Source organism: Limulus polyphemus, unplaced genomic scaffold, assembly GCF_000517525.1.
Source record: "Limulus polyphemus unplaced genomic scaffold, Limulus_polyphemus-2.1.2 Scaffold2417, whole genome shotgun sequence".
NCBI classification, from domain to species: Eukaryota; Metazoa; Arthropoda; class Merostomata; order Xiphosura; family Limulidae; genus Limulus; species Limulus polyphemus.
The window spans coordinates 66,313-84,148 of record NW_013668027.1 but is presented as its reverse complement, the minus strand read 5'-3'; the positions used below and the strand labels follow the sequence as shown (position 1 = coordinate 84,148).

At 33.7% G+C, this 17,836-nt stretch overlaps 1 protein-coding gene across 1 annotated transcript in view; it reads right to left on the bottom strand.

The window, feature by feature from the left end:
• LOC106466901 (vacuolar protein sorting-associated protein 18 homolog) overlaps positions 1 to 17,836 on the bottom strand; it is a 172,377-nt gene that overhangs the window by 92,661 nt on the left and 61,880 nt on the right. The window contains exon 7 of the mRNA XM_013927208.2: positions 12,939 to 13,018. Coding sequence (XP_013782662.2) covers positions 12,939 to 13,018 — 80 coding nt within the window. The remainder of the gene's footprint in view (positions 1 to 12,938; positions 13,019 to 17,836) is intronic.

Genomic DNA, 17,836 nt, shown 5'->3' with positions numbered 1-17,836 from the left:
ACTATGTTGGCAGGTCTTAATAAGGGCTTCCGTCTAGCTGCTGTACAACGATAACCCAATCTGTGGAGAATCCGTTGAACAGATTTCGGGCACATTCAACCAACTTTGGCCACTTCTGCAGTGGTTAATCTGGGATCCATTTCGATGCTTCTCTTTACAGCCCTTTTTGTTCTCTCTGATGGACCAGGACGACCCGGATGCTGCTCAGTTGTTTCCTTGCCGTGTTTCCTGAACTGCACAATGATACTGCGAAATTTGCCGCTGATTTATTCCACCATCTGCTTGACCAACTATCCTTCCTCTAACAAAATCTGACAATTCGAGAGAACCTTGAGTTCTAGGCATGTTGTAGCACAAGATAATTAGTGTGCGGAGCATTTTCATTTATATAGTGCTCTGTGAACACAAATTAGTTAGCATAAATCAGTTAAATGATGAAAACTTAGGTGTCTATTTACTTGTGACCACTCAGTGTATATATATTTCAAAATTTAAGGGGTTTCTTAAAAATTTCAATGGATAGAAAATTATCATAACTATTGAATTTTAATAAACTATTAAATGTTCTTTGTGACAATTTAATCATATCTCACAAAGAAATTTATACCATTACATGTGTTTGTCAATAAAATTCAAAGTCTGAACAAAGAAGTCACATTTATTGGCTAATTTATGCCAGTACCTAGACTGCTATATTTGATAAAACGTTGTCATAAATTAAGAGTTTCATTATAATAACAATGTATACATATGATGCATTAGTCTCAATCTACAGGATTTCCTGGTATGAGTTGAAATGGTGCTTGCCAATTTCAAAAGTTGCTCTATAATTATATTATAAAGCAATATATGTAGGAAAACATTCTCAGGTAAATAAATTAAAAACACTGAATTACAAAACTATATTTGCCCAAAAGATTCTTAAACTTGAATTAATAAATAGATAAAATATGATCATACATACATTTACGCTTCAAAATAAGTGAACTTTAACCTTTATTCAATCAAACAACTCCTGTCTTACACTACTGTTATGTAATAAGTTTATTACAAATATTATTATAATCAAATACAATAATTAAGGAGATTAATTACGTGAAATTTCATCCTACATGTATAAATATTTCATGTGTGTGTGTGTGTGTGTATATACATATATATATATACACGTGTATATGTGTGTGTTGCTCTTTCTCTTAAACCTATAAATTAAGGTTAAAGAAACTGTTTCATCCTTTGGACATGCAAGGGTCAAAGTTGGAATGTCACAACCTTTATACAGTTACATTCAAAATTTAATTAAACTACTTTATTATCAATGTATGTTAATAAACTTGACATCAAAAACACAGTTTATAATTCAGATTTTTATATTATCTAAATTTTAATTTCTTTATTCAAAAGAAGGTATTTAAATAAGTTCTCAATCTTCTCTTCTGAATCACAAGATGTGGTGGTGCTTCGACTTCTCAGTTATAGATTTGTTCTCTTCCCCTATAAAGGCTTTAGACTGTTCAAGCAGTTAGAATCAGATACTATGGCTATTCACGAGCCTGAATATAAAATTTCAGCCTCTTCTTGCTTTACTGAGATATCCCCTCCTATATATTCCATCATTTGAGAAATATCTATAATTCTCTGACATTGCTATTGGACATATTTGTAACCAACAGAATAAGTATATTCTATTCTATATAAATCAGACATTGTTTTGTTTTAGTGATCAAAGCCGATAATACTTGGAACATGTTTGATGTGTTTACACTAAAGACAATGCTCCAAGCAGTAATGGAGTTTTAACCCATTTATAGGTTAGTTAGAAAGCCAGATATGTTATGATATATTTTGTGTTCTAAAATGTACACTTAAACTAAATGAATTATTTGCTAAATTTCTTAGTTTTTAGGTACATTTTACATTTATTCTTAAATTTTTTAAAAGTGACCGAAATGTAAAAATTAAATATTTATCATGTTTTATAAGAAAACTTCCAAGAAAAAAGATCAACTGAAGAAAAAAGACATCTTTCTGAGGAACACATGGGCTGCTGTCATGTGATGTAACTCAATAGTTTGTTTACCTAAAGCTCTTGCTAAAGGATTACTTAGTTACTCTAGTTAAACATGATTCAAAGACAATAAATTTAAATGAAAATAGATGCAAAACTATTATTAGTCTGAGGCAATTTCAGATAAATACCTGTAAATTATCTGTTACAATCTGCAGTCATTGTAGAAAAAAAAATTTTTAATTTCATATTTTTCAACTTTCAGTACAGGCGATTTTGCCAAAGATGGTGTTAGGATAGAGAATATAAGAGATAAAGTATAAAGTTTTACCAAACTTATGATATTCATGTAGGAGGTTTCACACATTATGCAAATGAAATATGAAAAACTGCACAAAGTTGCACAAAGAAGTATTTTTATGCTTAGCATGAAAATCCCCTTTCATTCAGACTGACACAGTAAAAGTTTTGTAAATTCACAGACAAGTCTTTAATAAAAGTACATTATTAAAACATCTGACTTGTAATGTTTACTAGCAGCTTGCCAAATTTTATGAATAATCACTTAGTAAATTCAGAGTTACAGTTTATAGAGTTTCATGGTTACATGGTCAATCAAAATGACTGAGTCCATATACAGAGTTAAAATGTGATGCTTCATAAAGAATTGTCAATTTTATTGATTTATTCTAAGGTAAAATTTGTTAAAATATAAACTATTAATATTACAAATTGGTGATTACCTATGAACATCATCATAATGGTAATAAATTTGATTTCTGGATAGTTGAAATAATCAAAAAGTAATAATCAGAAACCCTGGTTAATTATTTTCATGACGTTAATTGATTTAATCATAATTTCGATGGTTTCTTTTGTGTGGCACTAGATGATGTTCATAGGTTGATGTTCACTAGATTTTTGACTAATTCAAGTTTGTTCAGCTTGTGGTAACTTGAGAAATACCCACAGAGTAGAGGAGTCAGTCCCAGAAATAATAGAAGGCTCACAGGTTTCATATGTGGGTGTATATTTCCTGATTGAGGAGACAGTTGAACCACAAAGAATGAGATAGGACAAAGATTTAATGGAAATCTTCACTGTTTACAATGTAAACAACAATGCACTATCATAAAATACTAGGCAACACAGTTTGTGGTAGACAAGTGATTGTATGTTTGTATGTGTGATGAATAGAGTGTGGGACTAGCAAGGGCAATGAAGCCTTTATCAAACAATATGTTCTTGCTAATGCATTTGCATCACCCCTGTAATTTAGATTAGCATATAAAAGAGAATCAATAAAAGAGTGTGTCTCCAAGTTAAAATGTCAAACAATAAAGTTAACCTTCACTTTAGCATCTGCAAAATCAAAGTTCACACTCAGATTTCACCACAATGATAATAATCACTACTTTAGCAAACTTGAGCAACTACTTAATTAAATTACAGGTGAAAATCAAACAGCACCCACATAAAATGAAAGTGAACCCTAAAGTTGCTATAGAACTTGAGTGGTTCTCCCAGAGCAAAACTATATAAAAATTCATCAATCTGTTACCAGGAATCAAAAGTGAGATCTTTAAGAGTTGTCATATATATAAGTTATAGAAACACTAAAAACACCATTAAAGTCCAAATGAAACTAACGCTGTTATTCTATGTAAAGATCTAGTTAAATTCCTTTAAAACTTATAAAGGTAAAAATCTGTGTAAAATCTTGTAAGATCTACTGAAAGTGTCTTGAAAATATGCTCTCCCAGACCCCAACAGTGTTTTAAATATAGTAATAAACTCTCAAGTTTCTGACTTAAGAAAATAATGATTGGTACCCATTAAGATCGGTTAGCCAACAGGCCATGGGTGAGTCCATCTGCAGCTACTAATTAATTCACTGACAGGAATAACTTGGCTTGCTAATTAAAAGCACATTGCTATTTCTGCAAGAGAATTAGATAAGAAGATGCCAAATCTCTGCTTGACCCAATTAGGTCATGGGAAAAGTTAAAATTTGAAACTTGCAGGAGCAATGTTATGTTCCAACCAGGAAACTACAAGAAACAAATTGTTAACTTCACTTTTAAACTAAGAGAAGTGGAAAACATGTAGTACAATCTTGTACTACAAACTTAACCATTAATGCCACAACTCACAAAGATAATCAACTATTTAAAATTAGGGATTCTTATCATAACTATTTTCAATTATTACGAATACTAATGTAAAGGAAGCATTGGTATAGCGTTTGTTTCTTAAATGCAAAGGTACACAATGAGCTGTCCATGCTGTGTGTTGCAACTTCTAGTTGGCCATCTCTTGTGATAATAATCAATTAGTTGAATGTAACAGATTAATCAGCCCCACAATTATTCAATTAGCAAATTCCACTAATTAACTGAGCTCTAATTGCTCTTTTGTTCTGTAAATTTTACAGAAAAATTAAATACTTTCCAGAGTGCTTGTAATGTCAATTCAAATGTTCTGCAACCCCAGTGGGGTCGTAACCCACACTTTGAGAAATCCTGGTCTAAAGAATTATTTCACTGAAATTAAACAGACTGGTTTTTCTCAAAAGAACATATCAGTTACCAAGCTGCCACATTAATTTAATCAGTATTACATTACTTAGAGCCTGTGGACAATGAAGGGGAAAGCTTGGGAGTTTGAGCCCTCCTCTTAATAAATTTTTAAAATTTGTGCAAAAAATATATACTACAAAAAGTCATATTTTGACAGCTAAATACTTATCTCTAATCTTAATTTCTTTAAAAGAAATAAATTTTTTTCATTATTCATTCAGTAATGAATATAATATAATAAATTCACAACTTTGTTTCATTGTTTCAACTGTGAGAACTCTACATTTGGTACATGAATATAAACTACACAGTTAAAGAGTAATATATAATATAAAATAATGTTTAGGGACAACAAGCGACCCATTGGTCCATCATCTAAATTAAAACTATGAAATAAATTAATTAGAAACAAATAAATGAAAAAAAATATTAAAGCCAGCCCTTATCATTCATATACTTATCAAGCTTTCTCTTGAACTCATTAAATTTACTGCCTCCACAACATCCGGAAGTAACCTATTCCAAAGGCCAACCTCCCTGTTAGAAAAAATATAACTGTCTCTGCTGAAAATGACTTCTACTCTGCCAAAATTTATACTTGTGTCCCCTAGTCCTACTATTCTCACTGTTAAGTATAAAAAAGATGATACATCAACACTATCAATTCCTTTTACAATCTTGAACACCTAAATCAGATTCCCCATAACTCTTCTTTTTTCCAAGAGAAAACAATTTGAAAGATTTCAACCTCTCCTTGTATGACAACCCCTCCATCACAGGCACCATTTTAGTAACCCTTCTCTGAACCCTTTCCAACAGTTCAATGTCTTTCCTAAGGTAAGGAGCCCAAGACTGAACACAATATTCTAAATGTGGCTTAACCAGTGACCTATACAATGAAATTATAACCTCTTAAGACTCGTATTTACTATTTCTGTAGATACAACTTTAAATCCTATTTTCCCTACCACTAGCAACAGCACACTTCTTGGATGGCTTAAGTGACTGATCAACCATTATACCAAAATCCCTTTCTTTCCTGACACTGTTAAAGTTATTCCTATCCACATACTTATAATTTGAATTATGATAACCTATATGTAGTATCTTGCATTTATTATAATTAATACCCATCTACCATTTATTTGCCCAGCTAATTAAATGACCTAAATAATTTTGTAAAGCAGCAGCATCCTCTTCATAGTTAGCAATACCCAAGATTTTAATATCATCAGCAAATTTAGGTAGTTTATTGATCATTCCTTCATCTGTGTCATTGATGTAAATCAAAAAGAGAAAAGGTCCTAACACTGAGCCCTGTTGGTGGTGGTAATGACTTTTTGTTTTGCACATTGCTATAGTTACACATACAGCTTAATCAATTTTGATTTTCAGTAAATTATTTTAATTAATGTTTATAATAAAGTGCACGTATTTTTTAAAGATGAAAAATCTTGTCAATTTCTTGTCAAAAATGCAGAGACTTCCTGAGAGTAATTATTACAAAAATATTTTGTAGACCTGGAACTTCTCACCAAAAATATTTACAATTTACTCAAAAAATGACAAATAGTGCTAAAAAGTCTCAATACAACAACACAAAAGAACCTCAAATAAAAACAACAACAATTCAAAGCTAGAACTACTACAAGACACAAAAGTTATTTTACTTCTCTTTAAGAAAGATGATGAAATATCAGTTTTATATATAAATACACACACACACACGTATTACTTGTTTTTGTAATATTGTCGACTGATTTGATTGTACCACATCATTTAAGTTCATGATACACTTTTCCAGCCTCTTATGATGAAAATAACAAACTTGTTACCAAAAATCTTAATCACCTGAAAAATGTGTCCATCAGCAAGCTCTAAAATAATAGCACACTCAATATTAAATGTAAAAACATCAAATAATTAATTAATATACTTTTTGTATATTAGTTCATCATAGCCAACACAAGAAAGTCAATTAATAAGTGGACACGCATTTACAAAACAGTGGACAGAGTATTAGCTCATAATACAAAATAAAAAGCAAGGTATATACTAAAAAATCCCAACACCAACAAAATCTGACAAGCTATGAAGCAATTTGGCTTGCACAAGTATGTCATACATTTAAAATTAAAAACTTGAGAAATCTGTTCATTTGCATGATCTAAAACATATCTAAAATACTCATATTTAAGTGCAAAAATATAAAACTAATTAATGAATATGCTTTTTGGAATATGAGATCATTATAGTCATTCACAAGAAAGCTGGATGGATAACCAGTGAACATGTATTTAAAAGACAACGAACAGAGTGTTAGCACATTTAATAATTTAACAAACAAATCATGTACTAAGAACACCAACACAATCAAACACGATTTGAGGCAGCTTTGCAGCAGAATTGAAAACCTGATATGCAAACTCTTTGAGTTCATTTTTGAACAAGTTTCACTGATAATGCCAAAATCTTTTCTTTTTTGCTTTGTGATCTGAACTTTAACCATATCATCAGCTTTGTTCTTCATGGCTACTGACTTTACTAAAATTTTTCTACTTTCCTTGCTGTCTTCAATTTGCAGGGCTGTTATGCAAGTTTATCTGAATCATTCAAACATAATTGTGCTTCATTCTTCAGCATTTTAAGCTTTTTATTTTCATAAATGCACTCTTGCTCAGTTTCTTCTGCCTCTCATTTAGATTTGTCCTTCTTGGTTGCTGTCTTTTAATCTGTAAGGATGTGCTGATATCTGGCATGTGCCTGACTGCATGACTTGAATAATCCTTCATTGATCATGATATTTGTGAACTTCAATGCCTTGAGATACCAAAGTATAATAAACCATATGCTTAGCAATTAGAGTTTCTTTCTTCATATTTGGTACCATGATATCCTTGTTCACAGAAAACCCTCACTCCATATGTGCTTGTCCATGTGAGAGGACTAGAACAACACCAACAACTTCCCATAGTTGTTGATAAATATTGTCTGTGTACAGAAGTGAATGTTAGAATTCATCCAAGTGCATGTTGCACTTGGCAAAAACATTCTGCTTATCCCATATCCATAACCATATGAATCGTCTGAACTGCACTTTTGATGCATCAGAACTTCAACAGGGCAGATTCTGGACAATGCAAGTTTGGAAGTCAGCTTTGCAAATGCTTCAGTTGCATTGTCTGGTTCCTTGGCCATAATGGTTGGGTCTAACGATGTCAGTCCATGGAAAAATGAATACTTCAGGGGGGCATTTCTCTTGGATCTTTGACACTAGAGTACAAAGCACACTCAAGCAGTTTTTGTAGAAATCCAATTTCTGCAGGTCTGATACATCATTGGATGTCAATGCCAATTTGGCACCATTGCCAATCTGGATGTCCTTTACTGGCAGTAGATTGTTAGTTTACCATCTTTTATGCTGTATTGTTCTCTTGCAAGATGTCACATTTGATGAAGAGAGCCAACAGGTCATTCAATAAGATTGCAAGATCTTGTGGCATAAATGCAATAGCTGGCTCATCCATTTGGTACTTTTTCAGGATGGGTTTGAGCATTAAGGCAATGAAGATGAAGATTTCAAATTTAGGTTTCACAAACATTGTTCAAACACAGCTATACTGCTGAGCAACATGGCTATCCCAAAACATCGCATTGAATAGCAATCCTATTTGGTCATTTGATCGTTGAGAGAAATGACTCATAAGACATTTAAGAGCCCACAGCATTTTGGCCTTTTTTGTTTCATTTGTTTGCACATACTTATTCAATGTTGTTGCACTGTGATGTACTGTGGCCACTTTCTTCTGATCATCAACGACAGAGATAGAGTCTTCTGTACTTGCCATTACTGGGATATTGCAATGTTGCTCATCAGTTTCATTCATAGGCTTCTGAACAAAACTCATTACATTCCCATCGGTTGCTTTTGCAGCAACTCTGTGTCCTTTACTTGAAGTGTGACTTCTAATTGAACATTTTCCCATGTTACTAAGCAATATCTTCTTGTGACATAGATTGCAAGAAGCTGCATGACTGTCATTTTTACTGGTTCCAACCAGTCACTAAATTCTGGGACAGTTTGCCATGAAATGTTAAATTATGACAGGATAGCTATGTTATTTTTCATGCCATTATAGTATCTGAAACAAAGTACAGTTAATAAAAGTAAAGTACTTTCAATTTTATAGCGAATGCTACTACAAAACAACATCTTAAATAAACACGTAATTTCAATTTTGACCCCTAAATTATCTTTACTTATACCATTTTTAAGCCAAGTATCATGGCATACAAACATAAAGGCATTACAATCAGGCATAATATTGTTTTACAATTATGTAGAATTACCGTAGAAGAGAATTCTTTATGAGATGAGTATATTGTGTTGATTTTTTTAGACTAAATATAAATGTACTATTTATAAAAAATCAAAGCACAGAATCATAGTCAGAATACTGAAACTTTGATCCCCTACCAAAATTACTCAACAAGAAAGATTAATTAGTACATTAATATATTTTCGAGGTCAGCGAAAACAAAGCCACCATGTTTTTTGAGAGTTCCACAAGCAAAAGCAACCCAAATTGCATTGCTCCATTTATGACCTGTCGAATATTTCACATCCATTTTTATCTTTCAGACATAACACTAACACCAAGAAATTAAAAAAGTGTGTCTTAAAACCCAAAATTTTGAAGCAGGTCACGAGATGGGTGGGAATAATGCAAGCTTAACCTAGACTAGACTAAAAATCATTGATGCCTATAAAACATGTCTGTGTTTATTTTATAGAATCTTTGTGTTTTTTTTGTTGTTAAAAAGTTTTCCACATCTTATCAGGTTTGATTTAATACTCAATAGACACACACTTAACACTGAGCTCTGGGGCAATGGTTGCTCATTTTTGTTTTGACTTTACATGTATGCTTACTCAGAACATTACTACATTACTACTGCTGATTTGCCTTCTGTGAAGCTAGAGCTCAAGGTGATTCACTTATTTCAGGATGGTGGTGAATCTGAGGTATAGCCATTGTAGTTGGCTGCTGCTAGCTTCTTCCTCTCTTGTATTCAGTTACAATTTCAAACATCATCACTGCAGACACTGAATCTGTCATGGTGAGATGGTTTCTCACATAAAAAGTAATACCACATCATCTAACTAGATATACATCACGATTTGCCAAAGACCACGGCTTGAGAGTGAGAGAGAAAGAGATAATGTCCGAGAAAAAGAAAGAGCTAATTGAGAGAGCATACCATTATTTTTAAAACTTGATAATGCCATCCTTTTCATGGTGTATGCTACCTACATCACTGTTAATCATTTCAGATGTTTTGTAACCAACCAATGGAAATGAATAATCATAAAACATTTTATCTATTAGGCAGATGCATACCTAACCAAAATAAAACAAGAAGGAATCCTCAATAGCCACGACACTTGAAATTCATTTAGGCAGGATTAGAGTAAATTAATCTATAATACTTTTTTTTTCCCCCTTTTTATTAGCTATATTTTTGGTGCACCAGCAATCCAAGTGTGGGGTATGCATTTACCTGATTCAATTTTATTATTCATCAGGATCGCTACCAGCCTAACTTTAAACTGAAATGCTTTCTGGCAGGATTAGAGTAAATTAATTTATGAGACCTTGGGTATGGTCAAATATATCAATCGAAAGGGTTTGACCTCCTGAGTCCAAAACTGTAATTAGATCTCAAATCAGTCAGGAGATAATAGAGCTATGAGTTAAAAATTTGTACTTGAAAAAAAAAAAAGAAACTCAGAGCCATTCTATGAGCCACTATACCACAGCTAAGTTCTAATGTTTGGGATATTCTTCCAGTAGCCTAAATTTAAAGTCAAACAACATAGGAATTATAATAACATTAATTTATTTTATGAGGTAAGACATTTGAAAGTCATAGCTTTATCTTAAAAAGTTTGAAAACCAATAAGGAATGAATGAGAATAAAACTAGAAAGTCTATTTAGATAATATAGTATGAAAAATTGATTATATAACAAGTCTACATTATAAGAACTGCAGGTGCCCTATATAATACTAACTTTGATGGAAACAAATCTTTAAAGTCTTGACACACTGTTAATGTCAGCAAAAGTTCAAGGTGCAAAAATTTACCATGCCAGTATTTAACTGATGTTCATATTGTTGTATTGGCTTAGAATAAATCAATTACTGGCTGAGATCTTAACTGAATTGCTGTAGGCTTCAGCTGTGTTAATTTTAGAACACCTCAAAAGATTGTTATTGTAAATAGCTCAATAAAATAAAAACACTAACATCTAATATTTCTTTTTCATACTATAAGGTTGTGTAAGGATGTCGGGCTATTTCTTGTTTTTTTTATTAATTTCTGAAAAAGTGGAGTGGTCCAGACCCTCCCCTACACCTGCAACTACTTATATATCATTATATAATACAATTATTAATTTCTGAAATATGGGGGTTTGGCCCCTGGACTTCTCACCTAAACCTGGTGACTGTTTAAAGAATAGTTATTTTTTTCTGTGAAAAATGAAGGGCTGAACTCTTTGTCTCCCTAGATCTCTGGCTACTTAAACATAAATAAAGAATAGAGTTATCAATTCCTGATGAAAAATTGGATGGATGATCTGGACCCATTTGACCCCTCCCCTAGTTCTGTGGCCACTTATAAATCATTAAATAATACATTTACACAATCAGAAATATAACACATGTATAAGAATGGTAAATTTGTACTTTATTTAACAATTAAGCAACCAGACAGTTGGAGGTGGATTCTGCTAAACTGTTTGAAATTAGTGACAGTGGCAGATACCCACACTCTATCCTCCATTGTGTAGCTTTGTGCTTAACAATAAGCAAACATAATGACAATATTTCACTTTTTTTGGATAGTTGGAATAATAGAAAACTGTAATAATTGGAAATTGATTAATTGATTATTTTCACAATAATCGACTTAATCATAATTTTTGTTTAATGAGGAATATACTGATTTTGAGTAATTAATTCAAAAATACAATAAAGCAACTTTTATAGTAGGCAAGCTCAAAGTTTAACAATTACAAAGTATTGTGACCCTGTGTGGCAGGATTAGTAAAAAAAAACAATAAAATTATGTATAAATATATGTAGCTGATATGAGCTTAAAGCTATTTAGAATAAACAATTATAGTTTCCTATTACAATCTGCATCATTCTATAAAGAAAAAGGGGTAATTTAGATTTATTTCATATTTTTTTTATGGTGATTAAAAAGTCAGTCAAATCATATATTATTAGGGTAGAAAGCCCAAGTCCACATAGCATTAGGGTAGAAAAAAATAGCAGATAAAATGTAAAGTTTTACTGAAAAGAAAGCATTTGATATTTATGTAGGAGGTTATAGAGGTTACACAAATGAAATTTGAATATTTTCAAATGAAAAAAAGTATGTTTAATTTTAACATGAAAATCACTTTGCACTTGGAGTAGTCAACACTCTGACTCCATATATTCATGGACAAATCTTTAGTCTTTATTTTAAAAAATCTGACATTTTGTGTATAAAGGACTTGTGATGTTTCCTGAAAGTCTGTCAAACTTCGTAAAAATATACAAAACATATTAAAGGTTATAGTATGGAAACTCTGATGTTTATTTTGTTGTTACAAGGTTGGTCACATCAACCAAACCCATACAGAAAGAGTTTATCATAATTTCAATTAATTGAATGTTGGAATAACTGAAAACAATAATAATAATTAGAAACACTAATTTAAATTAGTTGAATACATTTGTGACCTAATTAATTTGATCATAATTTTGATTAATCACTTAGTTTACATGACACTAATTGATACTATTGCTGCTTACAGGTAATTAATTATATCAATTAATCTATTAAATTTGCCTGGCTCTTCTGGCAATTATAAGGGTTTAAGTGTCAAATCATACTTTTGAAATTGAAGCAGAAGGCTTAATGGTTGGTAAGCAAATTAGAACTTTAGCAGCACTTATAATAAAATATAAAAAGATAAATGGGACATCAAGATTATACATGTGTTTGTGTGTATGGTATGGTCATTGGCCATAACACATTTCAAATAAATAATATTATAGACAAAACAGCTGTATACTTTGTATTTTCAAAACTAAAGTCAAAGCTTTGAAACAAATTTTATCTGGTAATAAACTGAATGTGAATGCAATGAATTCATTTAATTCAATATTTTTCATTTAAAAAGCTACAAATGCTGGAACTGTATCACAAAATCTGTCTTCAATGTCTTGAAATTAAACCTCTAGTTTGGATTTATCACATTTTTTAAAAGTTTTAATTAATAAAAGTGCTTACCTGTTTCCAGTACTGTTCTGGACTTTTTTGAAAAAAATGTTGTTCATCCTGACATGCAAGTTCAGTTTCAAATATCAAACCTATGAAAACAAAGAAAATTACTGCTTATGTTAAGTTTTAGGTTACTACAGTAAGATTAGCAGAGTGTACGACAGCTAAATACAGCTTTAACAAGATATCTAACATCTCAGCATTAAAACTGGCAAGAATTAAAAATACTGATAGTCATTGTTACCAAGATATACAACTCATATACCACAGAAGTTTACAAGAAATCCACAAATGAGAGTAAATACTTCAACTATAAATCATACTACCTAAACAGTGTAAAGGCAGGAGTCATACAGTGCCTAGTTTCTAGAATAAACAAGGTTTTTAATATCAAACAAGCTAAGGAGATGGAAGGAAAACACATCACTACACAATGGATACACAGAATTCTTGATAGAGAAGATGGTGAATGCAGAATATGAACAGGAAAAGCCATATATCCTATGTCAGAGATCTCTCTGAAAATGTAGAGATGATATGTAAACAACATAAAGTAAGAACAGCATTTAGAATGAAAAAAAAAGATAACAGAAGTCTTCCAAGTACACCTAACCGCTAAAACACTCTGTCAACCTAGCACAGAAGCCAGCAAAACCTAGATACCCCCTGTTGAAAACATTCAAATAGTTAGTTGATTTAATTTCTAATATGGATAATACACTAGACTTCAATGAAGAAAGCCTAGGATCGTATTACTGCTACTACCAACACACAAACTTCCCTGTGTTGGCAAGGATGGATGAAAGGTCAGTGAACAGTTCACAGAACATCACTGGAATGTAATTGATGACAATACCAATCAACCTGCACCTCATATTTACAACAAAAAGGACCAAGACCTCTGATGCTCATGAATGCCAAATCCAGCCTGGATTACAATGATTATTTGTTTAAAAATATCTTTAACAACATTTTTCAACTCTACTCCATGTTTTTTTCTGGGACACTAAATGGTCTCTGTACCTGTGGAGGTACTTTTGGTTTATACTGTTCTATGTTTTACTGTATTAAGACATCTACTTCTGCCAATTTCAGTTACAAACAAACTCTATTTTTCTAAAATGTATAAACTCTATCTTTCAGTGTCTTGGTATAATCTATCCTATTTATACTTCATCCCTCTCTCTTAAGTTTCTCAACTGTTGAACAGAAAGTTAAAAGAAACAACTCAGAGCAAGTTCCCAGTAGCACCAAACACTTCATCTTGTGTGTGAAGGAGGACTCCTAGCCAAGGGTGTACAGCAGCAATTCATGATTTGATATCCTTTCACCTGCAAATCACAGGTGTATTAAGGCTGATCTGAATAGCAAGGGTAGTGTTCCAGTGAAAATAGCTATCACCACACCAAGAATAGACATTATTATCTGATCAAGGGCTGAAAAGAATGTGCTCATTGAAAAGTTAACAATCCCATGGGAGGATAACACTGATAAAACTAAGTATACAAAGCTGGGAAAAGTGTGTAGAAAGAGGTTGAAAAGCTTCTTGTTTTCCCTTTCAAATTGGTTCCTGTGGTTTTTGTTGCAAACTCTTTTCACATTTGATTATGTGACAAACGTTTCTACAGGAGAGAGATAAAATCAGTGAGTAGTGACAGAGGTAGCAGAATCAGAAGTCAACATTTTCTTAAATCGAAAATGTATTTCCAATAATATTTACCTTCTCTCACACTTATAACTATTACTCGATTGCCAGTCTAATCATTGGTCTGAATTTTACTTGCTCCAGTCTTTTATACCCCACTCAATTACTCTTGGCAATATTTTTCTCGTGACATTCTCCACCCACGTCAATGTGCCCTCTATCCTGGTAATGTACATAAGGCCTCATTCAGATAATGTTATAATTTATTTCGAGACTATCTCAATCCCAATCTCTAACATTGGCTCTTAGCAGGGAGGAACAGCGAGAGAGTGTTAGCAGAGGTAAGTATTATTGGAAATACATTTTCAATTTAAGAAAATGTTAACTTCCAAAACATACTTACCTCCAATCACACTTGTAACTAGAATCCCACACTGATAAGGTGGAGTATGTCATGGGTATGTCAAAAGAAGATTGACACCCTAGAGGAGAAGCCGCACTACATCCAGAACAGGTATGCTCTTCACCCAGGGTGAAATTTTACCTGATTTATCAACACTATAGGCCAGGCCCCAACTATATAGCTGAGGTTCCACTACTCGGGGTTGGAATAAAAGGGCCATGGTCCCTATATACCATATTGGTCGCTAGGGCAATTGGACCACAAACTATATATATACTTATGAGTGGATCCCAACCTGCAGCCATAGAGTGATGCACTCTGAGCCACCGGACAAACCTTCTCCTCAATTTGAAGAAGTCCAAAAGGCAACATCCCAAGCTTGGAATGAAGGAATCGTGTATGTCTTACTCAACCTGAGGAAACAGAACTCATCCGGTCAGGAATTATGAACAATCATCTTCACTCCCCAACTGTGTGGGGAAGGTAAATTCCACTTGCCCCTAGAATTATGGGAAAGATGTGGAACAATTGTGCTCAACCAAAAACCCAGGATGGGACCACTCTGTGCTCAAAATTATGAGACAGTGGACCCTCTTCCATGAACATTGTACATAATCAATATTGATCATAAGGAAGGGCCATGTTTAACCGAACCAGAAAGCCGAGAGTCAAATCTGAACTGGCATTATGAGTAGGTTCCTGCATAGGCTGGTACCATTCCTACCAACATCTGGAAAAAAACATCCACGGACCTGGGTAGGAGGGCCCTCGACTTTGCCCTCTTTTCCAAGAGTGGAGAAATTCATTCAAACACTTTGGAGGAAAAGAATCTGTCCACCACCCCAGCAACTGGAAATGGACTTCCTAGCTCCACTAGTAGAATCTGGGGTAATGCACATTGGGGAACCCTGAGAAACAGTGCTCTGAAAACAGTACAATAGGTGAACCAAGTTATTTAAATTTTAAAAAGCAAATCAACCCTGATTTATTCAATCTAATGATTGCCATGGATGAGCAGGATCCCCTTATGCTTTTATTATGATAGTCCATGAGTCACCACTCATTTCTACAACCTGTATAAAGTATATTGAATTAGTGGTTGCTAGTGTGGAATTGGTTTGATAAAAGCACACCAGCCTGGGTAACGCTTACCACAGAATGAGATCCTATGAAAACGAGATAAGGGAACCTGAAAGGTAGCAATGAAAATACTCACCCCTCTGTATAATTTAGCAGAAAAGATAAAAGTATTGGGGGAGGTCCATATACCAGTCCACACAATGTCCTCCAGTGGGCAATTCAACCAGGTTGCTAAGAACATAGAATTGTGACAAATCTGATTAGATGCAACTCGCAAAAATTTCCTCACATTCAAAGAGAGCCCAGAATAAAAAAGTCATTGTTTAGCATCTCTAAAAGTCATTAGCGCAGGCAACAAAACCTTCAAGACCCTCACTGAACATGACCACGAATGAGGATTGAAATCTGATTGGACATACTTACCTCCGATCACACTTATAGCTAGAATCCCACACTGATAAGGTGGAGGGGTCGGCAATTAGTGATCAGATGAATCGGTGAAAAGGATTTATCCCCTTCCCTGTCTGAGGACATAGAGAGAATGAGAAAGGGGTCTGTGGACAAACAATGCAAATCACTCCAACCAGCGATGTCTGTATATCAGCAGCCATGAAATATAAACCTTCAGGTAAAGGGAATACATGGCATATAAGAATCAGGTCACAAACAGATGTTGAGAAAGTTAACTGAAATGGTCATTTGGTTAGTTGAGGAATCTGAAGAGTGCTGGGAACTCAAAGAATATTTAATCACAAAAATCGAATGGTACTTGATAAGGCCACCTTAAACAGGGCAATTGTGGAAGATGCAAAACCCCTGCCAAAGAGCCAGGTCAATAAACGAGTTATGGTTCACACTTCTGGTCAAAGTGGGTTCTTCAACCTCCTCTCAATATACAAATGCTGATATGCATGTCATTTTCGTTGGGAAATGTTCATCTCAGGACTAAGCAAAAACTAAGACAGATACGATGCCGTGCAAAAGACTGCATAACCTCTATGCTTGAACTTTGAGCTTCTGGATAGTCGAGTGTACCACGAAAATGGCCTAAGAAGAAGTAGATACTCCAGAAAATACAGCAGAAGTAGAAACCAGGGTTGTAGCTGCCAATCTAGTGCTATCAACAGGACCCAATAATGGGTTGGAACAAATCATATTTAATATCCTGGGTAACACATGAATTGGAGGGAAGGCCAATAGTTGTAATCCCATCCAAACTGCCAGTAGTTAGGTGATCCAATGAGAGGCCAACCCACCAATCAGAGCTGCAAAATGAGAGTCAATTCAACAGAACCTTATGATGCAGCATCTATTGTGTTGGGAGAATCTGTTTGGATTGAGACAATTAACCTGCTACTGCATGCATCACCCGTGGGACATGGCAAGCTAATAGGGTGATATGATAGAAATGGTCCCAAGAAAGGAGGTCCAAGATTCAAAAACTAAGAGCCCTGGACCAAGTGCCTCCATGATGAGAAACACAAGACACCACCGTGGAATTGTCAGAGTGAAGCCTGACGATTTTCCCCCTAATAAGCCCAGACCATGAGACATTGACTTTTGAAGAGCAAGAATAACTAAAATATTGTGTAGGGAAGCCTTGTCATCCATATGTAGACCCTGGAATTCCTAACTGTTGGTATATTCACCCCATCCCTGAAGAGATGGAACTCTGGATGAAGTGGCAGTAAAGGAACCCATATCTTAGTAGTGTCCTAACTTAACAACCCCTTGAGATCAAAGAATGATCCTGACTAAGGAACCTGAGGAATCCAGTGA